At 44.6% G+C, this 27,762-nt stretch overlaps 1 protein-coding gene across 1 annotated transcript in view; it reads left to right on the plus strand.

Moving 5' to 3' along the window:
* The window catches only part of SND1 (staphylococcal nuclease and tudor domain containing 1), a 410,316-nt gene that overhangs the window by 227,300 nt on the left and 155,254 nt on the right, over positions 1–27,762 (plus strand). The window contains exons 13-14 of the mRNA XM_002712078.5: positions 5,376–5,486; positions 17,903–17,975. Coding sequence (XP_002712124.1) covers positions 5,376–5,486; positions 17,903–17,975 — 184 coding nt within the window. The remainder of the gene's footprint in view (positions 1–5,375; positions 5,487–17,902; positions 17,976–27,762) is intronic.

Raw genomic sequence — 27,762 nt, forward strand, 5'->3', positions numbered from 1 at the left:
GAGGGATGCTGGCAGTTTGGGATATGCCAAAGAAAAGCTTAAAGTGATTATCTTAAGTAAAAAAGTGGAAGTACAAGAAAGTATTTTGAGAAAGACCACATTCATGTAACATTCATAGCAGCATGTTGCTGTACTTGTTCTATTTTATTATTCTTATTGATGTTTAATCCCTTGCCATGCCTAATTTATAAATTAAACTTTATCATAGGTATGAGTGTGTAGGGAACAACATAGAACAGTTGTCCCTCCATGTCCATGGGGGTTGGTTCCAGGACCTGCTACAGATACCAAAATGGATAGATGCTCAGGTCCTTTAGATAAAATGACATAGAATTTGCATGTAACTCATGTCCTCATATATGTTAATAATCTCTAGATTACTTAAGATACCTAATACAGTATAAATGCTGTATACATAGTGTTTTAATGTATTATTTATGAAGGATGACAAAATACACATGCAATTTTTCCCCTAATATTTTCTACCCATGATTGGTTTAATCTGTTGCTTACAAGCCCATGGATATGCAAGGGCTCACTATATATGTAGAGTTCAGCACTGTCCTTGCTTTCAGTTATCTATTGGGGGTCTTCGGATGTGTCCTACTCAGATAAGGGTTAACTCTTACAGATCTTTTTATTCTTATCAAAGTATTCCATTACCAGTTGACAATCTTTGACTCCTGTATAGATTAGATGGCATTAATGCCCTAGTTCCACTATGCTTGTTGAGTATGTATGAAATGCCCTGGTTTCTGGGAGATACCTACCAACATGTCTGGAAGCTGTAGTAAAACTGATTTGCCATTTGTTCTCAAATGGTCCAAGAGGCATGGTCATTGTATAGTAAGTGAAACTTTTCTGAAACATTGGTTTCAAAATTACAGACACACATATACAACACTGTGAAATGACTCAAACAATTTTAGACAAGTATATTTCCTATAAATATATAATTTTTCACTTCCATTATTGTGGTGGGTTAAGCATGCCTCCTGCAACTGAAATTGGCTTCTTAAGATTTCTCTTTCGTTTTTTCTTTTTCTCTCTCTCTCTCTCTTTCTTTTTTAATTTGAAAAGGCAGAGTTACAGAAAGAGAGAGGGAGCAGTCGAGTGATCTTCCTTCCACTGGTTCACTCCCCAAATGGCCACAACAGTCAGGGTTAGGCCAGGCCAAAGCCAGGAGCTTCATCTGGGTCTCCCACATGGGTGCAGGGGCCCAAGCACTTGGGCCATTTTCTGATGCTTTCCCAGGCGTATTAGCAGGGAGCTGGAATAGAAGCATGGCAGTCTGGACTCAAACCAGCACCCCTATGGAATGTCAGTGTTGCAAGTGGCACCTCTACCTTCTATGCTACGACACCAGCCCCAGTCTTCAAAATTTCTACTCTCTTGTATGGACATAGGACACGTTTTCTTCATGTTGGCAGCTTATAGGACTCCTGGTTTCAAAGCTATCTAACAGTGTGAAAGTACACACTTACAACTTTGCTTGCTATGCAAAGGAGTGGAAGGGGAGGATGTCAGCTACCTGTAGTTCTTTTGAGAAAGCCTGTGTGTGAGACCTGTGTAACTTGTGCTTATGTCAGGAACACCTGATCACGCCTGATAGAACGTGTTCACTTTAATGGAACCCTAAATTTCCCTCTGAGTTTAGAGAAGCGTTTCCATCCCAGAACTAATTTTCTTTGTGTTTTTAGCTGATACAGAGAGATGACTTACTGTTGGACCTCCATGGCTATTAGGTCCTTTTTTATATGCTGATTGTGAATTATCCTTTCACACTGGGTATGTGTAATTGGAATAGAATTACTGATATACACAAGAAGGCAGAACTTATAAATTTGTCTAAGGCATCATAATGTCATGGCACACAATTTAATGTTCTCTCTTCTTACCGGGCAACCGATCAAGGCACCAGTGTCAGTTTCTGAGCCATCTTTAGCCAGGGGAAAATCTCCTGACCTTTCATTAGCAGCCAAAAGAAATGAATGAGACAATCAAGTACATGGATCTAGGCTAATTCCATTTGCTCCCTCTCACTTCATTCTCTTTTGAAACTGCAGTCTCAGATAATAGGGTGGAGAAAGACAAAGGCTGGGCCTTGTGCAGAAAGTTATCATTCTTTGATTCTAAGCTATGCAAACTTGGCTTGGAAAATAAGTAATGTTCTATTGGTATATTTCCAAAATGATTTGGTGTTTTTCTTACACTTAAAAGAATATATCATTTTTTATGGAGTTTTAAAACAACATTCAAAGAATTTTGCTGTGGGTGGGTGTGATAACATGGTGCAGCATGTTAAACTGCCACTTGGGTGCCTACATCCCATGTCAGAGTGTCTGGTTCAAGTCTCACACACTCCTTATTTCCTATCCACCTTCCTGTTGATGCATCCAGAAAGGCAGCAGATGATGGCTAAACTACTTGGGCCCCTGCCACCCACATGTGAGTCTCTGGTGGACCTCTAAGCTCCTGGCTTCAGCCTGGCCCAGCACTGGCTATTGTGAGCATTTGGGGAGTAAACCAGTAGATGGAAACCATCTCTCTCACTTGCTGGGTTGCTCCTGCTCTCTTTGTCACTCATAGCTTTCTTTCTTTATGTGAAAAGCTGAGTGTCAGAGGAAGAGGTCTTCCATACCTTGGTTTACTCTCCAGATGGCCTCAACAGCCAGAGCTGGGCCCAGGAACTCCATCCAGGTCTCCCAAATAGGTAGTAGAAGCCCAAACACTTGGGCCATCATCCACTGCTTTCCCAGGTGTGTTTAGCAGAGAACTGGATTGGATGTAGAGCAACCTGGAGTTGAACTAGCACTCCCATATGGGATACCAGTGTCGCAAGTTGTGACTTAACCTGCTGTGCCACAATGCAGCACCATACCCCCCTCCCCTTTCTCTCTCTCTCACTGTGCCTTTCAAGTAGCTGAAAACAAATGTTAAAAGTTTTTGGTTGTCGTGCTGTACTTATTATGAGTGATTTAAATAGTTCTGAAAATATTTAATGTCTACTTGGTGCAAAGTGCTATACTCAGAACTAGGGTACAGAACCAAAAACCCATCCCCCTAGAGACCTCATTATTTAGCAAGGAAAATAGAAACTGAGTTAGTAATTCAGTAGAGGGTGACGATGTATCGTGGGGCGGGGCGATTCTCACCTGCCTGACATGTACAAATGGCCAGTGTAGATGGTTGCTATTATTTCATGTAATTTTACTTTGCTTATTGCTAAGCAGCAGCTCCACAACTCTTCCTCCAGGGGAAACTAATTAGGGATAAGAAGCTAAGAGAACACGGCTTAGATGCTAAGCTTTAGAATGAAGGCAGAGGAAAGTAGTGGGCTGGGTGTGGAACGGTCAAGAATCCAGGGCCTTAGAAACTCCACAGGCAGGTCTGAATTGGTTTGTAGACATGTGCTGATAGGATAAAGAGGCAAGGATTGTGAAGGGTTGGGGAGGATGGGGAAGGATCATGCCCTTGGTGCTCCTTGGGCCAGGCAGGTGCTCAGTAATTCTGTGAATTGATTTGAGCAGCATTAACAGGAGTGGATCATTAAACATTTGTGCTGTTCTACTTTGTATTCTTTAGCTTTTCACATAGGAGCTTAATTGTGTGAGTTTTGCTTGCCTGCTCTGCTATTCCAGCATTTCTCCTGCAGACCCCATGTATTGACTGTAAAATGTCAATGCTTGGTAATTCAAAATGCAATAACAAATATTTCTTTGTTCTCTTGGCATTTAAAATCACCGAGACATCTCAACCTGTCAAAAGTGGAGTTGTCCCCCCTCTACACACACACACCCCACCCAGCTTTTTTGATAGCCTTCTGGTGGGAGGTCCCTTCTCTCCTGCCCTGCTAAGGCTCCTTGATGTCAGGTTAAATCCTCGGCATCTACATGTGCTGGTTTGGGGCTGTTGCCTTCTCCATGCTGCCAAACGCAACTCTGTGATAATGACAGCGTTTGCCAGCACGCTTCTGCAGTGACTCAGGAGACAGGGTGGCCAGCCAAGCAGCCTCTTTGTGGGAGTGGAGTTTGAGAAGTGCTAACTCTGTGGTGGTTTTGAGATATTAATATCATGCTGGCAGTAGATAAACAGGCAGCAGAGGGACATATAATGAGAAGAGAGTCAGCACAGCATCTTTTCTCCACCGGCACATTGTTTTGTCCTTGTCTTTTAAGGAAGTATGTTCTCCTGGGCTTTGACGAAGAGAACCATACACAAATACCAGTTAGTTCGGCTCCCAGCATCCCCCCAGTGTGACTTTTGAAAGACCACTAGTACTTTTTGAGTTAACTGTATTTTCAAATAGCACTAAATCATAGCATATGGCACAGTAGCCTACTGCTTACCATACCCTCTCCCTAAAGGGCAGCAAAGCAGATGGTGTGAGTGGGGCCTTTGGTGTAATTATGCCAGACATGAGGAAAGACATCCCCACCACACTCCCATATATAATATCATTGCCTGTTGCTGTCCAGCAGTTGCTGATGTTGGTTTTTGAAAATTTGCTTTTGCAGCTTGCTGGTTCACATCCACGTTCCCTTTCCGGTTTGGGGAGGAGCCATGTGCGCATGCTTCAGTATTGGTCTGCAGGTCATTTCCCATGTTCTCTTGTCTAGTTAGTGGATGTAGGCCGCTTGGTGCCATCTCTTATTCCCAACTGGGAGCAATTTCCTTATTCCAATGAGAAGAAAAAAGAAGGTACTCTCCCTTCTCTGGTCCCCTCGGAGATTACTCCAAAACTGGTCATCTCAGATTGAAAGATTTTTATCTCATTTTATTCTACCAGCCTCCGTCCCAGCCTCCTCTCCAACTCGTTCATGATTTGTACCTTCTGCAAGCCCCCTAAGGTGGGAGATCACTCTTAGGAGTTCTGCTGAGAAGTCCTTTGAGGCTTACGTTAGGCCAATATTTCTAACATTGCCAAACTAAAACAAGACATTTTCTAGTTACAGAATAGGCCAGAAAGGAGATTTTGAAAAATTTAGGTCACGCTTTTATGTGCTTGTTTTTTTTTTATCTATGTGCCTGATACTTTAGAGCAGACTTTTCTGGCGGGTAGTGGCTTGTTTATAACATTCTGTAAATAGCCCGGCCTAATGTGGGCTTTTTACAGATTTTTTTCTGCTAGTTTTTATGTATGGATTGATATAGCATCTGACTGTACTAACCAGAAAAATGCTGAGCTAGAGAACTTTGTTATTCAACCTTTTATTTGGATTTCTCGCTTAGCAACTCATTGGTCTTGAAATCCTTGGCTTCTCCCTCCCTCTGCCAGAGGGCGTTAAGACCTCCAGGTGCTAACCGTCATTATTTCTGTTGACTGAGCCCCATATGTACCTCCAGTGCTCACTGACCTATCTTTTCTGTTACAGCAACATTGCCGAGGCCCTTGTCAGCAAAGGTCTAGCAACAGTGATCAGATACCGGCAGGACGACGACCAGCGGTCCTCACACTACGACGAGCTGCTCGCTGCAGAGGCCAGGTACGACGCAACAGCTCCAAACACAGTGGCACCCATGGCCCCACTTTGTCCTTTCTCACCAGCTAACTCGGAGCAGGATGTGTTGGAACACAGTAAGCTGAGAAAGCTTGAATTTTTTATTATTCCCAGTTTCCCCATGAAAAGAAGTAAGGCACACTTTGAACTTGCTCTCCAGCCTTGATTCGGTACCCTCAGACGTCCCTTTTTAGAAATCTCTACCATGGTTTCCTATCAGCTATGCTCTCCCTATGTAGATGTGATTAAAGAACCTTGGAGCGCGTACGGTATTTTTGTCACCATTGTGGGGACTCCCAGTGAGCCCCTGCTTGTGTGTCCAGTACATTTTGCCCCGTTGCTCCCCTCCAGTGCCTTCTGCTCCCAGCCCCTCCCATGCACCACCTCCAGACCCTGTGTCCTGCACAGAGGAAATGGCGATATTGACGAGGAAATGAGTTTTGTTTTCAGACACTTCTGACAGCTGGCAGGAGTGCCTCTGAGAAGCCCTGTGACATTCTACGTTTGTCCTCCTTCCCTGTGGCTGTTTGCCCCAAGGACATGCTTGGGCTCACTCAGGGAGAAACACTAGGCCCTGAGCTACCTACTGCTGCACCGACCAAGACAGCTCCACAGACTGCTTGGAGGCAAACAGATACCTCCATCCTTTCAGAGTGGGTGCAGGGGCTTGAGCCTTGCTCTACAGTTTGTCCATGGATTCAAGCACCATTTAAATCAACTATTTTGGTAGCTGTCGTTAATGCTCTACAGTTGGAAAAGGAATGAATTACAGTCCACTTCATCTGATCTCAGCTTCCACTTTGTCATTGAGATCACTGTTCTTGCCCTTTGGCCATGAGTATTGCCCTGGTATGTGGAATTTACCTCCAACACATGTCTGTCATGGTGATGGATAGAGCGTCTGCACCATGGCACACGGGATGTCAGCTTAGTAGTCAGTGTGTCCGGCTATTGTGGCTTCTTGGATTCGTCTTGGTGGGCTTTTCCCAGTAGGGCCTTGATTCTTAACTACATAGAGCCCAGTGAAAATACCCATCTCTTTGGTTGTTTAAGGCTCCTTAATAGCTATTTAAAAAGCAATGTGAGATATAGTTTGCAACTGGTGTTTCGGCTAAGCCTTCTCACTTTTCTCTCCCTGCTGTCATTATCAGTAAGACAGGTGGGCCCTCGCACCCCCCAGTAGGAAACGTGGTTTGACATCTCTTAGTACCATGTAATCATCTGGCTCCTCAGGAAAATGGAAAATGACAGAACCATAGATGGGATTTAGGGATCGGTCCATGGAGGGGGCCACACTCTGTCGGATCTCAGGGTGCATTGAAGAATGAGTTGTGCACTCCCCAGGTCTCAGGAGCACTTAGCAGTACAATGGGATATATAGTCTTGTTTGCTACACTGGGCTCACTCCACCACTAGTGAATATTTAATTCTGACAGCCAGGTAAGCATGGAAATCATTTTCAAAGCTGCACTGGAAAGTGAGACCAGAATAAACCCTCTTATTATGCAGTAAAAAATAGCCATGGTATGCTCTAATGTGTAGTGCATATGCGTAGACAGTCAAATTTTTAGGTTTTAAGAAGAAAACAGCCTCTTTAGTCTGGTGCTTATTTTGTGCTCAAGTAATGTAACAAGATGCTTGCTTGCTAAAGCATTGCGCTGCCTAGAGATAATTGTGTGTTGAGCCATTGCTTTCAGACTGATGGTGGAAAAATTGACTCCGAGGTCATTGCACTGTTGCAGGTTGAGTAAACGGAGAGAAATTAGCCACTTCTCCAAGCCCGGTAGGCATTGTCCCGAAGCAGTACGGTCCTCATAAAGAAGTGGGAGAAATGGCCCACGTGCACTGTGAGTGGGTTATCATTTGGAGTGGTGTTGTCAGCCCGCCCCAGGGTGGTGGCCTAGTGCCATCTTTTAGTTGTTACCTCCCAGCGAGGGAAAGTTAAGAGCCAAGAAAGAGCAGAACGACCTGCTAGATAGCAGTGGTCATTTTGTGGTCATTAAAAGCTATTTTCAGTACACAGGGTACCCTTTTTTGAACTTAGTGATGTCAAGCTCTTTTGCAGCCCACCTATCTTATGACCCTTTGTGTTCATTTGAAGCACTCCATTTCCCACCCGGCATCCTCCCCAGGTTCCCTTAGCACTCCATCTTGCTTCTCTTAGGCCACAGCGAGTCAAAGCACTTTCTCCATGCAGTGCCTGCCCCTTATCCTGCCTGCCTATTGAATATCGTCTGCATTTAGGGTTGTTTTCCCCTAGATAGATTAGCTATATCTTTTCCAGTTGAACTCTGCTTTGTGATTTTATGCCCCTGTCGATGCAGTTTCTCTACCTCCCAGCTTAGTGTCCTCTGCAGATCTCATTAGCGAGTTGTTTACTCCTTTCCTGGGCCCTGAATAGAACCCCTATACAAGGATGGCTTCGGTGTTGACCCCAGGTCTCTTGCTGCATGGACTGTCACTTAACTGTCTTTTGTTTGTCATCCTTCAGCCACTTTTTAATCTTCAGTGATTGTGTGCTGAACCTAGCCAATTTGAATTAATTTCCCAAGTACATTGCTTGAGGTACTGTATCTAATGCTTTGGCAAAGGCCAAATTAATAACATCTGCTGTATTCATAGCAGTCATTCATTCTGAAAGTCTTTAGGTAAATAATAGGTGGGCAAAGCTAACATTGCAAGGCCGTCATTGTCATCAGTGTCTCCCCACAAGAGTGTTGCACCTGCAGATTTCTTTGACCCTGACCGTGGGTACCGGTTTTCTTCTACAGGTATCGCTAGAGGAATCAGCAGTGGTGCAGAGTGCTCTTCCATTGACTTTGCTTTCCAGTGGGCTGCTTGGCCATTAATCCTTTTAGAGAAACATTGTAAGCTTTGGGGAAAGGGCAGCCTGTTAACCATTCTGACTTCTCGGGTCAGCACAGCTGCCTGCCTAGGAGTTGATGAGCTTTCCTAGGGCTTTGCAAATGCCGCTTCCTCCGAGAGAGGCTAGGACCTGCCAACCTTTCTCACCTCGCTGGTGGGCGCTCGGGGAGTACTGCCTTCGGGGCTCATAGGAGTTCAGGTGAGAATCGGGAGAAAAGAACAGCAGCTCTCCGCTTGCCTGGTGCTTTGGCGCGTACTCGCCTGCCTGCTGGAAACGAGCTGCCCCGCCTGCACGGCGGCGTTCAGTTTGTGGCCCCTGGAAGGTCCCTTCCTTCAGCTGTCTGTCTGCTTTACGGAGATTCTCACTGTGTCTTAAACACATGGCCCATCTAGAGAAAGCCACATCTCTCGTTTAAGGGGTGAATAGACCTCTGAGTCCCCAAAGGGGGCCTTCCTTTCCGGCTCAGGTGTCTGTCACCATTGCCTCCTCCCCCATTACCTTGTGTCCCAGCAAGATAAGGCTTTGGCGGTTTCTCCCATACCTGCAGCCTTGTTTTCTATGGGCCCCATTTATAGCCTTGGTTTTGTGTGAGGCTTCTGAAAGCTCCAGGCTGTGTGTCCTCTGTATTTTTTAAAGAAAGGACTTAACTTGCAGCTGACCCATGGTATCACGTGACAGCCCCGAACTTGCCTGCCTCTCCCCACCACTGCCCCGCATCTTTAGATGTGTGGTATGGGCCTCATTATTTTTTTTCTGAATGATCCTGATGTTCATCGTCGGTACTGACTTTCCAACGTTTCTGATGCTTTTTCATTCACATTTCATGTGCACGCCCCATGTGGGTGAGTCTTCATCGACCCCTTTAGGGAATGGCCCTGAGGCCCCTCCTGTGTTCTCACGTGCTATTAAAATGGCTCAGACTCTAACCCCTGTATTTGATACAGCACATCTACTATGATTCTGTAGAGGCCAGAATGGGACCTTCGTCCTCATGCCACAAGTCTTGCACCAGAGTTGTGTTGGGAGCATGTTCTGTGCACTGAAGATGAGCTGTGGTGACTGGAGTCAGAGCAGAGCCTGACTGTGTTTGCTTAGCGTGTGCAGACATGTGGGTGGTGGGGTGGGGTGGGGTGGAGTGGGGCGGCTCATATCTGTGCATTCTCCTAAAGCCACCAGGAGTTTTATTTTAAAATGGAATATTTAGAATTTTTCCAGAAACTGTTAGAATCGTCTACATGTTGCTGGAAAACATAGACATTTTCTTAGTTCAGAAGTTGGGGCTTTATTCCTGTGAGGCACCTTTTTAATTCCAAGATTTTGTGATCTCAAGATGTATATATTCAGAAAAGAAATTGATGCCCCAGCTTGACGGTGGGATACCAATTGTATTGAGCAATCTAGTGTCTGAGCAGATTCAAATGAATTTAGATTCATTCTGGACATGCGTAATGAGGTTAGGGTTATCTCCGGGGAGGAGGAATGGGCAGGCTGTCTCTTATCTTTTCATGTGTATTCTGATTCTTGCCTGGCACGGTGCAGATTCAGAAAACTGTGGCCTTGTCATCTGTCTTGAGAGGCAGACAGGGACCTGCCTCCATGTCAGCTTTGCCTGGGGACCCTCTCTTCCCAGTCCCCTCACGGACTCCTTTACCCCATTGAACCAACGTTGTCTTTAAAAAGTAAGAAGCTTTGCTCTTGTCCTGAGTGTTACAGCTCCAGGCTTCAAACCCCTTAACCGCCAGCAGTCTCTTGCCTTTTTTCAGTGCGATTGGCAGTGCCCTCTGATTGTAGCCTTTTCTCTGCTTGAACTTTTGCAGCATAGACTTTGATCAATGGCTATAAACGCTTGTTGGTAACTTTCCTTCCTAAACCAAGGTTCTTACTAAGAAGGATACAGTTTTAGTTGAGTATATTTCTTGGTGAGGCAGTTACTGGGGCCACAGTGAGCTTAGCCATTTCCACGTGTTTTTAGTAGTGACATTTAAATGTATTTTGTGGTTTCAGAAGTACTTTGAATGCCTCTGAGAAGCAGGTGCTCTTGGTTTTTTAGTTCGGTCTTAGCTAGAGCAGCTCCACTTTTTATCTTGACTTATAGGGAAGTTTTCTGGACAGTGATTTTTGCCTTAAGCCAAGCTCTCCCCCACCCCTCCCTTTTTTTGTTCTGATAGATTCCTGTGAATCTGAACCTTCGGTTTTAGTGTCATGAACGAAATGGGAAGTCTTACTTGCCAGCACTTCCTGTTGCTAATTGAAAGGGTACAACTTTAAGTCTAGTTTGACACAGTTCTGATTTGTTACATGTCTTGATAAGTGGCGCGTCTCATTTCTGTACCAATCCGTTAAGAAAATGGGTTGAATTTGAGTATGTTTTGAAATTTCAAACCCGACGCACCATATTCCAGAGTATAGATTAGATGAGTTAATCCGATCTCCAAGAAAGCAGATCTTTCTTCCGTCAGGAACAGTCATTCAAAGGGGGTTTTTCTTGCACCTGATGGCTTTGTATTCATTTCGTCTCTGGATTCTCATTTTCCTGTTTCCCGGATCCAAAGCATTGAGGATAATGATGGTGAACAAAAAAGTTAATAGACTCAACCCATTACAAAGCATGAAGTCTCAAGAGGAACAGACGTTAAATAATTTCAATAGTGTCTCTGGGTATTGCTATTTTCTTCTCTTTCGCACCTGTTTTCTTAGGCCTTCCTCTATTCTCTCTTTATTAATAATACTGCTGCCTTACATCCTTTTTTTTATTTCATCTCTGATTTCTATTAAATTTTCCCATGAGAGTCTCTCCCTGGAATTCCTCTTTGCTGTTCAGCCTCTGTTCTTTTCCTCTCAGTAGTTTAATAGTACAGCTTTAAATAAACGAAGATTTTTCACTTTCAATCTAATGGCCTCAACAAGCCAAAATTGTAGTGTTAAAAACAGAGCTCTTACCTGAAGCATTGCTCTTTCCTTGCTCATTTAGTCGTAGATTCCTGCAACTCCCCGGGTGTTTCAGGACTCAAGCACCATAGGAAGCAGAGCTAGGTGGATCATCTGCCTCCCTTCTTACCCGGCTGCATTATATCATGCCAGTACGGGTTGGAAACCACCCCAGAGGCAGGAGACTGGCCTTTCTCTTCAATAATCCTCATGGCTATTTTTTTTTTTTTTTTTAAATACCCACTGCGTTTTTGGGCTTTCAATTAGGTGTCCGAGTCATGGATTTCTTACTGGATTTAGCACGTGGCATGATATGGGGATGGGGGTGTTTGCTGGTGGAAAGTTGGATAGACCAGCTATTGCAAGTGCATGTGATAACAAGCAAATGCATCCGAAGAGCTGGGGTGGGGAAATGATTTGACGATACAGCTGCATGTGGGGAAATTTAGCTTTTCCCTTTCTTCAGAAAAGATGATGCACTCAACATCCAAATAGCAGTAATCAATTTGCATTTAAGGCGGCACAAATGGCCACTTCTGGCAAGATGCATAATGCCTCCGTTTCAAATCATTTTCTCCTTCAGGATATTACGAGGATGTTCGCTCCCTTCTTCCTACCCAACTCTTCCCTGCCCACCCCAGTTGCTTCTGCTGTAACTCCCATTGCAAGGCCGTTCTTGATGACCAGAGTGAGAGGTCTAGGGAGGAACATATCAGCTCTGTCTGCTGTCCAGTGTACCAGACTGGGGGTAGTTTTGCAGGTCATGGTCAGTTGATGACCTGGTAGTGAGAAATGTTTCTTCTCTGATCTTTTCTGTAGTCATTAGTATGTATTCAATGTATTCCTTCAAGTTGAATTGTTCCGGACTAACCTTTCTAGATAATTTGGTCATGCTTCCCACCCCCATGGCCCCATGTCATCTCTGACCACTTATCTGTCCATTCTCTGCCCTGTCACTGTTGTCTTGCTCCTTCCAAACAATTCCAAAAATACTTGCTACATTTGAACAGTACCATACAGAGTATACAATTTCAGCCCTCCATAAAGTCATAACAAGAGGGTGATAACACTTGACCCTTGGCTTTCTTGAATGTTTTGTAACTTGACTCCCTGTACCAGAGACTCTGGGACCTGCAGCATCCTTGTCACTTGGAAGCTTGTGAAATGCGAATTCTCAGCGAACCCCACACCCAATAAATTTCTTTTTGAAGATGTCAGATTAGTCCTTTCATCTTCATTGGAATTGGAATGTTGGTGGTTTGAAGTTAGAGAACACGGTATGCAGTAGGCAAGCTTTGGGTTTTTCATCTCCTAGTCTATTCCTCTTGACTCCTGCCTCTCCCCGCCTCCCACTCTTCATTCGTGGCTCTCTGATTTGATTCCTTCTGAGTAGCCTCCACTAGCTCTTGGCTAATTTAATGTGAAATCATCTAGAGTGTTGTACCGCTTGCCTGCTTTGGCTCCTTTGCCATGTCCGGTGACCGTGTATGTTGGAGAGCCAGCTCTGTTTGTGTAAGGTATATCCCCATCCCAGTTTTGCTGTAATCCTTTGGAAATCTCTTAGGAGGATGATAATTTGAATAATTGATCACATAAATCAATTCACAGGATTTTATAGCTGCCTGTGAAGGGGAAAGCTGCTTCATAGTGTTCTTGCATTTGCAGGATACTTTGCATCTAGATTTCTTTCTTTTTTCAGATTTGTCTATTTATTTGAAAGGCAGAGTTACAGAGAGGGAGGGAAAGAGAGAGAGGCAAATCTTTGTGATCTGCTGGTTTACTCCCCAAATGACTCCAATAGCAGGACTGGACCAGGCCAAAGCCAGGAACCAGGAACTCCATCTGGGTCTCCCGCATGGCTGTCAGGGTTCCTAGCATTTGGGCCGTCTTTGGCAGATGGGCAGGGAGCTGGTTCAGAAAGCATCGGAAGCAAAGTGGCCAGGACTTGAACTGGCACTCACATGGGATGCTGGCTTCACATGCAGTGGTATAACCCACTGTGCCACATGCCAGCCCCACGTCTAAATTTCTTGTTAACTCCCCTAAGAGCTTTATGGTAAGCTGCCTCCTATACCCCTACTCTCAGTACCGTCTCCATCCCTCTCACTTTGGGTCCAGAAATCGAGAAGGGTTACTTCTGTTCCTCTTGCTTTTACACCAAGTTAAGAGAAACATACCTTTTGGGTATCACAGTGAATTTTTTCTATTCCAAAAAATATCACTTTTTGATGTTTTTTAAAGTCTGAGTAAATGAAGCTCACATTGGAAAACCTTTTATCAAACCATATGCCAAATAACTGGTTTTTCTGTCAGCCAAAAGACATATTTTTTTTTAGAACTGATTTGTTCATGATACACTAGCGCGCCCCCCCCCCCCCCCCATTTTTATATATTTATTTTTGGAGAGACAAGGAGCTTCCATCTGCTAGTTCACTCCCCAAATGCCTGCAATTCCTAGGTTGGGCCAGGTCTCCTACCTGGGTAGCAGGAACCCAGTTACTTGAGCCGTGATGATGGCCTCCCAAGTTGGCCTCGCAATTGGCGAATCAGGGACTCAGAGGTGGACACTGAACCCTAGGTGTGCTCATGTGGGACTTGGGTTTGTTAATCAGTGCCTGCTCCTAGAAGGTTTTATTGTGAAGTCATGTTGCAATGCTGTTCAATGTTGAATCAAAGTGTTGTACAGTATCCAAGGGGTTGAGTGAGCTATCTTACTTCTTCAGGTTAAATCGGTGAGGTTCTAGCCCAAGAGGTTTACAAAAGGGCCCAGGTGAGCATTTTAAGGAAGAAAGAAAATGATGTCTGTAGGGAATACAGTGAAAGCTGGACTGTGGGGCACCTTGACCCCAGTTACCAGGTCAGCATTATAAAATGAAAATCACGGAGGAAGAGACACATGCGGGGACTGTCTGTGGAGGAGGAGTATTACGAATGAAAAGTATGCTGTGCCTTCTTTGAAGTGGTGTGAAGATTGTGTCCTCTGTGCTGGCCCTGAAGGGGCTGGTACCGCAGTGCTGAGACTTGTGTCTCAGAGAAGTTTGGCTGCCTGAGTGTGGGTCCCAAGACCTCAGAGCAAGCTCTGGCCCTGAGCTGAGATTTTAATCCTGCTCTGCTAAGGCCTTGGGATGATTTGCTGCAAGGAAGTCCTTATCTGTCTGAGCCAACTTTTTATTTTCTAGAACTGGGGTGGAGAACCTTTTATCTGCCCAGGAATATTTGCATTTGGATATTTATATTGTCATTGGCAGGCCATACCAAATTATCAACTTAAAAATCTGCTGTGGCCACAGGACATGATTTCATGCCTGGGCATTCCCACCCTGTTCCAGAAGAAAGACAGCAGCACTTAGTACACATGAACTTGAACCTTGGTGTTTAAAGTTGTTTTCCAGGGGCATAAGTGGAGGCCATCTCCACACTGTCGCCTCCAGCAGCCCTGGGCCTCTAGAAAGCTGTGTTCATGCCCCTGTGCGTCTGTGGGGACACATCCTGACTTCCTGGTTAATGATGGTTTTGTCCATTGTGGACGCTGAAGCTGTTTGCTGTCTGTCCTGCTGTGCCTTGGTGATGCTCTGAAAGGAGCAGGCGTGTCCAGCCCCACTGCCTCGTCTTCCTGCCCCACTGCCTTGTGAGGAAGTGGCAATTAAGCAGGACAAACAGAAGTGTACAAGTTGGCAGCTTTATTCCCTGCTTAAGAAAGGGGATATAGAGGTGTGTTTGGGCTCCGCAGAGGAGGCAGTGTGGGAAGGGCTAGAGTGACTGCCCCACGGAGCAGGTCTGTGGAAGCAATCCATGCAGAGCCTCCCCACCCGTGTTGTAGGCACAGAGCTCCACAAAGCTTTCCCGGCGAAAGGGCGGGGCAGTGCAGCACACAGCTGGGTCTCCGCCGTGTGTTTCCCACGTGTGTTTTTCCTGGGCCGTCACGTTGTGTCCTCATGGTCCAGGAGCAGAGACCTATACCCTCTTACGTAGTGAGCTGTGGCAAGACTGCTGCTCGTGGCCTTTCTCCTTTCCTCTCTGAGGGGCATCCTCCTGCTGTGGCATCAACCTTGTGCCTGGTGGCCACAGATTTTCTGGAGATGGGTCACCTGGTCGTGTGTGCAGCAGAACGGGTCAAGAAGTGAAGTAAGCTGGGCAGAAGGGAGGAGGAACAGCTGAGACAGACCCCTGGGCTCCCTGCCACACGTGTACCCGCGTGATAGCCTCCCCTGGTGGCCTGCTTAACTCCAGGGCTTCCTAGGTGGGCGTTATTGGAACTTAACGGCGGACTACCTATTCTTCACTTGCCATTTTGCTTCCCTCTTTTAAGAATCAACAAAATAAGAACTGTTTCTCAGTTTATATGTGATGGTACAATGCTACTTTCATGCTGCCTTTTGAATGTGCCAGAAATTGATCTAATTTAACAACCCATAAGTTAAAGTGTGAAAAAAATTAAGTCTTTGAAGAAGGTTTTTCCAAAAGGCATGTCTGAATATAAGTTTCTGATAATATGCTTTTTAGGAACCAGGTAGAGCATAAATAAGTTGTTTCTGTTTTTGTTTTGTTTTGTTTTGTTTTTTTCCTTTCTTAAGGTTGACTTCAGTTTGAAGAATTCTGTTGATGTAAATGTTACATGTACACTGTTCTTGGCATTTGTCAGCCTTGGATGTCATCCCTCTACCTGCCTTGGTCGCATGGGCAGCATTGATTATTACAGCCTGGCTTTCAGCTTGTGGCACAGAACTGCCGGCAAGAAAGCAGAATCTGTTTAACACCTCGCCACCTTGCCTGGAGGACCTTTGCTCTCAGGGTGCAGGCCCTGCCCTCTCCCCGCGGTGTGTGAGAGGTTCTCGAGCCCCGACAAAGGCCGAGCGTTCAGCAGTGCTGCGACACGAACCTGTCTGTGTAGAGGACAGATCCATTTATTTTGATTGTCCTTGGTGTTGGAGCATAAGGCTGTAGGCATTCTGTGCCCCCCAGGGGCCTCGCCTGGAAGGAGCTGCAGTCAGGGTGGAAGTGAGTTTGCCGGGCTTCCCAGAGGCGTTGGTCTGGCGGCAGCGTCAAAATCCGCCAAGCCTATGGATGGCAGAAGAGACTGCGGAAACAGCCCTGGAGGTGGAGGACTTGGATCATTTCTTAGTTTCTGGCTTTTGTTTTCCTCTACTGATAGTGTGCAAATTGCAACCTACCTGGGCACACCTGGGGTTATCAGCACTCCACAGTGACCGGAAAAGGGACCCCTGGCTGATTAATCACTGTACTAAATTGTAAAGGGAAGTATTCTGACCTATTTGTGGTTTCTAAAGCTCAAGCTCTTTTTTTTTTAAAGATATTTATTTATTTTTTTGAAAGGCAGAGAGAGAAGGGCCAGCACTGTGGTGCAGCGGGTTAAAAACCTGGCCTGAAGCACCAGTATCCCATATGGACGCCGGTTCCAGTCCCGGCTGCTCCTCTTCCGATCCAGCTCTCTGCTGTGGCCTGGGAAAGCAGTAGAAGATGGCCCAAGTCCTTGTGCCCCCTGCACCCATGTGGGAGACCCGGAAGAAGCTCCTAGCCCCTGGCTTCGGACTGGCGCAGCGCCAGCCATTGCGACCATCTGGAGAGTGAACCAGAGGATGGAAGACCTCTTTCTCTGTCTCTACGTATCTCTGTAACTGTGTCTTTCAAATAAATAAAATAAATCTTTGTGAGAGAGAGGGAGGAATGGATGGAGGCAGGGAGGGAGGGAGGGAGGGGTCTTTCATCCGATGGTTCACTCCCCAAATGGCTGCGATGCTGGGCTGCTCCGAAGTCAGGAGCTTCTTCCAGTTCTCCCAATTGAGTACAGGGGCCCAGGCACTTGGGCCATCTTCTAGTGCTTTCGCAAGCCATAGCAGAGAGCTGGATCGAAAGTTGGAGCAGCCGGGAACTTGATAGAAATTCTGGATCACACACAGTGCTGCTGAGGTTTCTGCCTCTGAAACTACCACTCAAAGGATTAGGATATGGGAGATCCTGAAGCAAATCAACCTGTGGTCAAATGTGTGCCAGTGTCTCAGCGTCTCCTGTTAAATCCCCTGTTATTACAACCTGAGACTGATTGAAAATGAGGCTTAATGTCAGTTATGTGGCATTTGTGGTTTTTTTTTCCCCTACTGTTAAATGACTTTTCTATACAATATTGCTTCATTCAGTGCAACTTATCTTTTTACCTGGGAGGAACTTATTTCCATTAGAATTGGAACACTAGCTACATATTTTGCATTTAAAATGCTTCATGTGATTAAAGACTGAAAGAAACATTATTACTTCTGTTACTTAAAGAGTGTGCTCTTCCAACTGATTCTTCTTTTGTGCCTGGTAGAATGCCTTTAATTTGGAAACAAGTAAGGAAGCTCTCTGATTACCAGGTACACTGGCAGCCAGAACTGGTACCTGGGCTTAGGAGAAGAGCAGCCCATTTTCTCGCCACCACCAAGTCCTCTTGGATGGACTGGCTACTCAGCAGCAGACAATGTGGCTTGTGTGGTGCTCAATCACCAACAGTGTTGCCTCCCCACCCCCACTCCACCCCCATTTTCCCCACCTTCCTACCTCTTTTCATTGTGAGTTTATTTTAAGTGGTGTCTTTCCTCTTGCTTTACAGAGCTATTAAGAATGGCAAAGGATTGCACAGCAAGAAGGAAGTGCCTATCCACCGTGTTGCAGACATATCTGGGGTGAGTAGTGTGGCTCAGACTCCATGAACTGGTCTGCTTGCTTATTCTCTGAAGGAGGCTATCACATGGATTTTCCGTAGCTCACTGCTTTTGAAGCACTTAATGGGAATTTTTCTATGGCATTCTCCTAATGCATCTATAGGGTCCTGTTTTGTGTTTGGGAAAAACAGAATATAAAAGCTCATTGTTTTTTATCTGAACTATCTCTGTGTTGCTTTTCCACTTTTAATTATTATGAGCTTATCATATTTCTTTACAGTTGTGTGCAGTAAAATTACCCGTTTTTAAATCTCTGTTCAGTTTTTGCAGTGATTGGGAAGTCATAGTGGTGGAAGCTGTTAGACCTTTCCAAAAGGTATAAGATTTCCAAAAGAGTTGTTTTTCTTCTGCTTACCTGCGGTTGGTAGAGAATTGTGGAATGTGGGAACATATTTTGAGATAACAGATAATACAGAACAATCGATGATGCGGGTATTTTTGAGCTCTTAAAAGGCTCCATCTAAAAGATGTTTACATTTTTTTAGTCCAAATAGATCTCTTTATTTGTTGGATGAGTCTATTCATTTATCCGCACATGTTAATGAGTACTTACTCTGTAGCAGGAACTGTTCAATGCATTGAGAATGTAACAGTAAAAAAACTGGTGAAGCCCCTCCCTTGAGGTGGGAGGAAGAGACGAGTGCAATGTCAGGTAGCACCAGCTTCTGTGAGAAGCCCAGCTAGAGGCTGGATTTTGGTCAGACAGCCAGGGGATGCACCCTACTGAGACGCAATCTGTCTTATTTCAGCAGTCATTGTCACTGATGGTTAAGGAGGGTCTCAGGAGTTTAGCAGGACCACAGAACCCTCTGGACAATGGAGGAGGAAGGTTTGGTAAATCGTGGACACTCAGGGAATTTGCCTGTCTGAAGATGGTGCTGGTACAGACAAGCTTCCAGAGCTCCGCCCATCCTGCAACATGATGGATTGGAGTGCATTATCTTCCAGTGGTGGTGTGTTTCCAGGCCTGGCTGAGTCTTTTTCGGTTGTGTCTGGTGATTGCTTGTTACCAATGTGTCTGGCCAGCTCACCCTTGCCTAGCTGTAGTGGTGCCCTGTTCATTTTAAGCAATGGGACTCTGGTGAGCTTTTCTTTCTCTTTAGCCAGTCAGTACAGATTATAAGTTAAACAGTGTTACTTTTATCACATTAATTGGACTCCAGTCAAGAAGCTGCAGCCTCCGTGATATGTATTCTTCATAGCTTAGAATCCTGAGTAGTCCCGAAACCTATTGTTCGTGGTCTTTGAGCCCCAGGTGACTATGGTGTGTCTGCTAAGGCTCATTGTTAACTTACCTAGAGCCATGCCCTTTGGGCTATTTTCTCTGTGGCTTACCCTGCTGAGTTTTTCTTTGCATATATGCTATTTCTATACATATGTGCTTATGGCATTCTAAATAATATTTTCCTTAATATTCTCTTGGTAATTATGTTGAGGTGATCACAGCATAGTTTTTCACTGTTCACCTGCAGGGGAGAAAGTTAATACTACTGTTGGTAAACACATCAGAAGCTCCACTACATATGCACCTCCCAGGGCTTATGTGAGGCCCACTGTCTCCCAGAAGCTGAATTAGACCTTGGGGATAGGTGTTCTCATTTAGCCATTCAAGTTCACGTTCTTTGAATTAGAGATACCCCTTCAGGGGTGCGTGCTGAACCCGTACCAACTTGCATGTGGTGTCCTAAAATTCATTATTGACAAACCTGTGAATTGTATGCTGTCCCCTCTCTTGGTAATTTCCATTCTTCCTTATTTCTTGGATTTTGCTGTGAATATCAGAAGGTCATGTGAAAATGTGTATTTTTTTTCTTGTTCTGATCCTACCAGCTATCCCCTTAAACTGTAGCTATGTTTTCGTACCTATCTTTATTCTCTTCTCTGTTTGCATACTGGGGAATTGCTTTACTCTGAAGTTATCTAAAAATAAGTACCAGTAAAATTTCGCTCAGTTTCTGCATAAGAGGAAAACTTAAAAAGTGGAAGACTGATGTCAGATACGACCTTGTCTGCCTCAATCACAAATTGTTCAGCTAACATTGGAATTCTGTGTGTGTGTGTGTGTGTGTGTGTGTCCTCCGTAATTGAGGAGGTTTGTCTCTTTCCCCTTCTCACCTTCCCTTCTCCCTATTGTGGAGTTAAGAGAGAGAGGGAGGGATGGAGGGAGTGTGTGTTTTGGGTGCCCTTGTGCCATTTAAGTGAAATGTATTGATTTTGTATCGTCTGAAGAATGCTGGTGATTTAGCTGTCTGCTGCATAGGTAGGTGTGTGGGGTCAGACAGGCAAATAGCACAAGGCTTACCGGAAGATAAACATGTGTCTGTTACACAGCCTTTACTGCAGGGGGTGTGGGAGTGGGTGTATGTGCGGGTACACATACACACACACACACACACACGTGCACAAGATTTATTTATTTATTTGTAAGTCAGAGCTACAGAGAGAGAAGAAGAAACAGAGAAAGAAAGATCTTCTGTCTTCTGGCTCACTCCCCAGACAGCCTCAATGGTCAGGGCTAAGCCAGGCTGAAGCCAGGAGCTTCATCTGGGTCTGCTACCTGGGTGGCAGGGACCAAATACTTGGGCCATCTTCCACTGCTCTTCCCAGGTCAATAGCGGTAATTTGGATCCAAAGCCAGGAGTCAGGAGCTTCTTCCAGGTCTCCCCCGTGGGTGCAAGGGCCCAGGCACTTGGGCCATCTTTCACTGCTTTCCCAGGCCATTAGCAGGGAGTTGGACCAGAAGACAGCAGCCCAGGAATCTAACTGGTGCTCATATGGAATGTTGGCACCCCAGGCAGAGGTTTAACCTACCATGACAAAGCGCCAGCCCCTACCCCTCCGTTTCAACTTTCCCACCTTACCCCCAGTGCCTTCAAAGAAAAAGTTGGAATGTAGGTGACAGTGGGATATAAGGCTGTTCTTTATCTCAGGTTTATTATTGTTTTTCCTGTAGCCCACTCTGTAATAAATACGATCTCCTGCAGACGCGGAGTGTAAAACACGCAATAAAATGGGGCTGGTGCATGGCTAACTGTTGTTCTGGCAGATCAGACAAATCAATTATGGCTCCAAGGTGAGTGAGAGAGCTCCCCACGCCTCCACTTGCAGCCAGCACTGCAAGCCTGATTCTTGTTTTGCCTTCACCCCTCCTTCCCCTTCCGTTTGAGCGCGAGTGGTCCTGCCTGCATCCTGGTGAATATTTGAGCTTTCCTCTCTTTCCTGTCATCACTGCTCTCCTTGATGTGTAGCTTGGGATGTTGTTTGTTGACAGCATAATGAGTGGCTAGAGCCTAGATTGGCATTCTCTCTAGTCAGATTTCTAAAAATTCCCAGAACAGGGTAGATTACCAGGATGTCTTTGTCTGGATATCGGCTGCCTCGTCACGTCGTTTAGTCCTGACAACTCCTCGGTTCCACTTCCTGTTGTTGACCCTGCTCATTGGCAGGTCTTCTTTGCTCTTTGTTTGCTCACTTGGACACTTATTGCTTTGTGACTTGGTCTCTTGCTCATGTTTGAATGAACTTTATTATTGCCTTGTCTCAGTGACTGAGACATGATCCTGGCATGATCTGAGGACTTAGCTATGGAGGGTGCGTGGGTAGGAGGAGTCAGACTTTTGGATCGCGGCTCCTCATGATATGGACAGTTAGAGTGGACTGGTGAGAATCTTGCACATATGAATGATAGGCGTCTCCCTTTACATAGATGGTCGGGTGGAAAAAGGGGGGAAAAGGATTTTCTCAAGCCTCTCCTGACATCGCCCTTCAGTTTCTGGTTGTTCTGTGCCTTCCTGAACTGTAATAGCACTGTCCTCAGTCCCAGGAGATGTGGCAGGCAGTCCTGTTCTTAAGAGGCCTGAGGACTTTTACAGAAGGTACATCTCCTTCGTTTCTCATTCAATTGTGTCTCCATTGAAGGGGCGGGGATAATCTTTCTGGCCAAAGAAAATTTAAGAAAAAAGTGTCTGGTCCCATAAGTCCCCAGAAGGTAACAGGGACTCATCCAGGGACTCTGTGTGTTAGGTGGCAGGTTCCCTTACATGTCCTCTGGCCCACTTAGTTTTCTTCTTGTAAGACTGCAGTTCTTCTCAGTCACCTTCTGTTCTCTCCAGTCGCTGGCATTTGGTGGCACAAATGTTCCTTGGGTTTTGTTTTCCTGATAGCCCCTTCTTCTCTCTGTCTCCTGCATCAGATTCTAGTGTCTTTGTATTGCTAACTGCAGGCTGAGTTACTGTACACACGGCCAAAGGTCAAGGCCTTGGTCTCTTTGACGTGGTGGGATTGCTAAGCACTGGAGCTTCAGTCACACACTAGCCTCTGGCCTGTGCATTCATTGCCCCGGGAAAATCATGAAGGAACTCTGGAAGGTCCCAACTCGTTCTGTAGCACAAGCACTGTGTGTTCTGTAGGTGGCATTGGCCTCTTGCAGAGAAGCCTGGTTGATGGTTCTTGAGATTGATTTTTTTGCGTCTGTGCAGCTCTCACTATTGCTAGCTCGGGTTGTTGCCTTGAGGAGGAGGAACTGCTTTGTCTTCTCAGTTTCCTGTGCACCTTTGCACTGGAGCATGCCTGCCTGTAATCGACTTGCATTCTTGCTGCAGAGAACCATGCAGGGCTGTGCAGCGCTTCAGGAGCCAGAATGGCTGCAGCCTTGGAAAGTTCTCCTAGGCTGTGGGGAGGGGGAGCCTCTTTCTTCTCTCTCTCTCTTCTCTCTCTCTCTCTCTCTTCTCAAAACCTGTCTTTGCAGGAGAGTCAGATGTTGCTTAGAACACTGTGATCATGCCAGACAGCTTGCAGCTTATGGCTCTCACCCTCACTTTCCTATTTTACGTCCATAGTTCCTTTCAGCCGCCCGACTACTATGACCAGTCATTGTTTGGGTAGCTCTCCTATTCAAACTCGCCAACCTGCAGGGATGTCTCTCACTGTCTTTCTGAGTAAATCGGAAAACATTTATGATTTCCACGGTACGTTTTTCAAGATTGCAATTTTTGTTAACGATTTATTTTCTTTATTTGAAAGGCAGAGTTGTGAGAGGGAGAGAGGGAGTCAGAGGTCTTTCATCCACTGATTCACAGGTCTCCTGTGTGAGTGGCAGGGGCCCGAGCACTTGGGCCATTGGCTTTGGGCTTTCCCAGGCCCATGAGTGGGGATCTGGATATGGGATGCGGGCGTCATTCTGCCGCACCAGTGTGCATTTTGCGTTTGACATCTGCCACAGTTAGTGGGGGTTGTACGTGAGCGCCACCTTTTACAGACTGGAACTGCCTTTTGGCTGAGCTGGTCTTTGTGTAAGCTTATAGAGCACCAAATTTAGATCCTGGTCTCTCACTTCTTTAGTAGGGAGTCAAATTACTCAGACCCTGAAATGTACAAGAACATTATTTGGATATGCTTCCAGTAAAATGCTGGATGTGGCACTGGAAACCCTTTGGGGTTTTGTGATCCCAAAGGCACTCTGCCCCCTTTGTTTTGGTGGGGCTGTTTTGTTCCTTTGTAGAGGGAGAATGTCATTGGGCAGGGCTAATGGTATGCAAATGATTCCTACAGAAGTGTGGTCCTTTGGAGATACAATTGATTTCCTACCCTGTAAGAGAAATTATTTCAGATTTGATATTTTTACTCTACTACTTAGCGTCTCGAGCAAATTCCCATCATTCCTCATGACCTATAAATGTCTGTTCTTCAGAGTCTCCTTTGCATCGTTCTGTTTCTCCCTTCAGTTAGTGGCTTAAAGTAAAATTTTTCATACACATTCATTTAGATTTGTATAAGAATCTTGATTTCATCTTTTTGAAAATATCTTAAATAGTGGAAGCAGTTGCAGAAGGAAGGGGGAAATAGGAAACCTTAATATGTCACAGCTATGAATTCTGCTGCAGGTTTTTTCTCATTTCCTTCTAATTCCTTGTTGAACTATGGCTTCACATAGGAATGCATGCAAATGAGTTCTCCTTAGCAACAGAGCCCCAGCTTTCATTCAGGTGGACTGAGCAAGAACCTTTCTTCTTTGTTGAAAGAAGGGGAAAAAGAGACTGGGAGAGTCCAGGAGCCAGCATTTTTCCCAACCAAATTGTATTTTTTCCTAAGAGAGTTGCCTTTGAGGATGGACTCTGCTATAGTTGGTTCTCGCTCTTATATTCTCTTTCCCATTCTTTGGGTACATGTGGGTATTCCCCTGTTAATTCTGTTTCATGGGTCCAAGTTGGTTAAATGAACCCATTACAAGCTAAGCTAAATGAATGTGAGGATGTTTTGAAGGCAGTCGGTAACACTCATGAGTCCCGGGTTTAGGTGTGTGGTTGGGTTGTCTAATTTGTCCCATGGCTGCAGAGTGATGTGATAAAACTTGAGATATTTCTACATAGCCACAGCTTTCTCTCTGCACTTCACCATCATAATACTACTTAGCCCTCAGTTGAACTTATTTTGTCCTGTGGCTATTGCTTATGTAAACATCTCAATGTAAGTCATTTTACTAGCATAGACATTCTGCTTACTTGTGTTTTAAGCCTTTATTTAGCATGTTTCTGAAATATTCCCTACAGAATATGTTATATGAAATTTGGGGCACTCCTTGCAGTGTTGACATCCAAATATTCTTGAGTTAGGATTTAGGGCTGCTTTGGAATGCCCTAGGTTGTTTTGTGCCTCAGCTCTTTAAGGAAATAATGTTCTCAAGAAGTTAGAGAATTCTTGATGAAACTATAGGATTTGGTAGTACCTGAGAATACAAGCCTTTACAAGGGTTCTAATTTGGAGGGAGATTTGTATTTTTATTCATTGTGCATTACTGCATATTTATTTTCTTTTATATCAAACTCATCCACTCATGTATGGAAGATTCTCAGACTCTGACTCCACTGTTCATTGGCACTTGAGCATTTATCATTTTTGGAATGTTGTCATCTCCCCTCTGATAATGCCTTCCTCTTCGTCCAGTGTGTCTTTTCTTCCAGGTACTGTTCCCCATTTGTCCCCACTAGGCAAGTCAAATCTGAACCAGGCACTGTAGAGAGTTTTGCTTTGTTCTGTTGTTTTAAAAAGCTCTTTCTTAGGAGTTTAGAAACTAGTAATGAAAAGTACTGTGCATGTATTAAATAACATGAGAAGTTACCAGTTTTATCAGCAAGTGCAAAATCAAGGGAGCAAGACTACCCCCACTGCCTGCCCTTCTTCAGCGTTTGGGTTACCTTGTCACCCCAATACAATATCCACACATGTTTACGTCACACTAAAACTGTAAAGCCACAGGATAGAGATGGGGGTGATTCTATATTTTGCCCTAGGAAGAGTCAGAATTTCCAAATAGATCTAGAACACTGCATTTCTAACTGCTTTAAAGATCTTTTGCAGTAAGAACAGTTTTATTATTGCTTAAGCCTATTATCATGCTAATGTATGGTTTTTTGGATTGTTTGTTTTCTACTTACTGTCCAGATACTTTTCAGCTTCTGAATCATAATAATCTGTTAGTTATTTCTAAGAAAAGGGCCACTTACTTTGATGTCAGAAACACCTTTAAAATAAGCACTGTGCTTAGATCAATTTTCAATGGAATCATGGGGCATTTTCAGATCTAGGTACAATGCAGGGTATTTTCCACATCAATGTATAGTCTATTACAGGGTCAATAACATTTATTTGTTGCAAAATATATAGAAGAGTTAGAGAGAGCTAATTCAAAGTAGATAATGTTGAATGCTGATTGTAAATACTGAAGGGGCAATTTTTACCTAAATAATTGGTAAGTTTACCTTGGCAAAGCTAACTCAGCTTTACATATTAATGTATTTTCTTCTTCTAAAAACAAAAATTCAGTATTTTACTTACACAAATTTTCATTTGTATTAGTTATTAAATGCATCAATAGAAAATAAAATTCGGCCAGCTCCGCGGCTCACTTGGCTAATCCCCCGCCTGTGGCGCCGGCACCCCAGGTTCTAGTCCCGGTTGGGGTGCCGGATTCTGTCCCAGTTGCTCCTCTTCCAGTCCAGCTCTCTGCTGTGGCCCGGGAAGGCAGTGGAGGATGGCCCAAGTTCTTGGGCCCTGCACCTGCATGGGAGACCAGGAAGAAGCACCTGGCTCCTGGCTTTGGATCGGCGCAGCGCCGGCCGCAACGGCCATTTGGGAGGTGAACCAACGGAAGGAAGACCTTTCTCTCTGTCTCTCTCTCACTGTCTAACTCTGCCTGTCAAAAAATAATAATAATAAAAATTTTAAAAAAAGAAAATTCATTTTCACTGCCACCAATAATAGTTCTTTGCTGACACTCACGCATCTATTCACGAGTATATGTCATACTTTTTACTCCCTTTTTTGCTTTTTCTTTCCATTTTTCTTTCTTTCTTTTTTTTTTTTTTTTTTTAAGTGTTTTGAGCTGTTGTCAGGGCAAGAATCTTCTGTATTATTCCTAACTATTCAGTTAGTGCCCAAGACAGTGTCAGGCACACAGTAAGTGCTTATCAAATATGTCGTGATGAATGAATATGGTCAACTGCTGTGTTAAATTGCTTTAGCCAAGGCTGGCATTGTGGCACACGGTGGATCAAGCCCCAGCTTACAGCACTAGTATCCCGCATGAGAGTGTTCCACTTCCAATTCAGCTTGCTGCTTATGCACTTGGGAAAGTAGCTGATCATGGACCAACTAGAAAATAACTACTGCCACCCACACGGGTGACCCCTGGCTCTTGACTTTCACTTGGCCCAGAACTGGCTGTTGTAGACATTTGGGGAGTGAACCAGGTCTTTCCCTCTCTCTCATTCCCTCTGCCTTTCAAATAAGGAAATGAATGTTCTTTAAAAGGATGCTTTATCCACTGTCTGTTGGACATTGGAGTTGTTCACGTTGCGCTTGAAATTGTTGGGTTGCAACATTGATTACTTCAGCTAAATCAGAATCTGTTATTATTTTCTTTGCAAATTTGAATTATATATATATATATATATAATTTAAAAATTTATTTATTTGAAAGGCAGAGCAATAAAGAAAAGGGGAGCATGTTCTCCATCTTCCATCTGCTGATTTACTTCCCAATTGCCTGAAATAGCCTGGAGCTCCATCTGGGTCTCCACCCTGGTGATTGGAGCCCAAGTACTTGGGCCATTACCTACCATCCCTTGGTACATCAGCAGCAAGCCTCTCCCACTCCCTCTCCCATTCCATTCACATCAAGATTCATTTTCAATTCTCTTTATATACAGAAGATCGATTTAGTATATATTAAGTAAAGATTTCATCAGTTTGCACCCACACAGAAACACAAAATGTAAAACACTGTTTCAGTACTAGTTATAGCATTACTTCACATTGGACAACACATTAAGGACAGATCCCACATGAGAAGTAAGTACACAGTGACTCCTGTTGTTGACTTCACAATTTGACACTCTTGTTTATGGCATCAGTAATCTCCCTAGGCTCTAGTCATGAGTTGCCAAGGCTCTGGAAGCCTCTTGAGTTCGCCGACTTCGATCTTATTCCGACAGGGTCATAGTCAAAGTGGAAGTTCTCTCCTCCCTTCAGAGAAAGGTACCTCCTTCTTTGATGGCCCTATTCTTTCATCTCACTCGCAGAGTGAGATAATTTTTAAAATGTATGCCTTTAAAAACACTAAGACGTCATAAAACTTTCACTTGGGTTTTGTTGGATCTACTCTGGTGTTGGGTTTGACTTCTGTTTTTTCTGTTGATGCCCTGGTTTGCTCACTGACAGTTTTCTGGCCTTTTCTGAAGGGCGTTCCTGT

This window comes from Oryctolagus cuniculus, chromosome 3 (assembly GCF_964237555.1).
Source record: "Oryctolagus cuniculus chromosome 3, mOryCun1.1, whole genome shotgun sequence".
In the NCBI taxonomy this organism is placed as follows: domain Eukaryota; kingdom Metazoa; phylum Chordata; class Mammalia; order Lagomorpha; family Leporidae; genus Oryctolagus; species Oryctolagus cuniculus.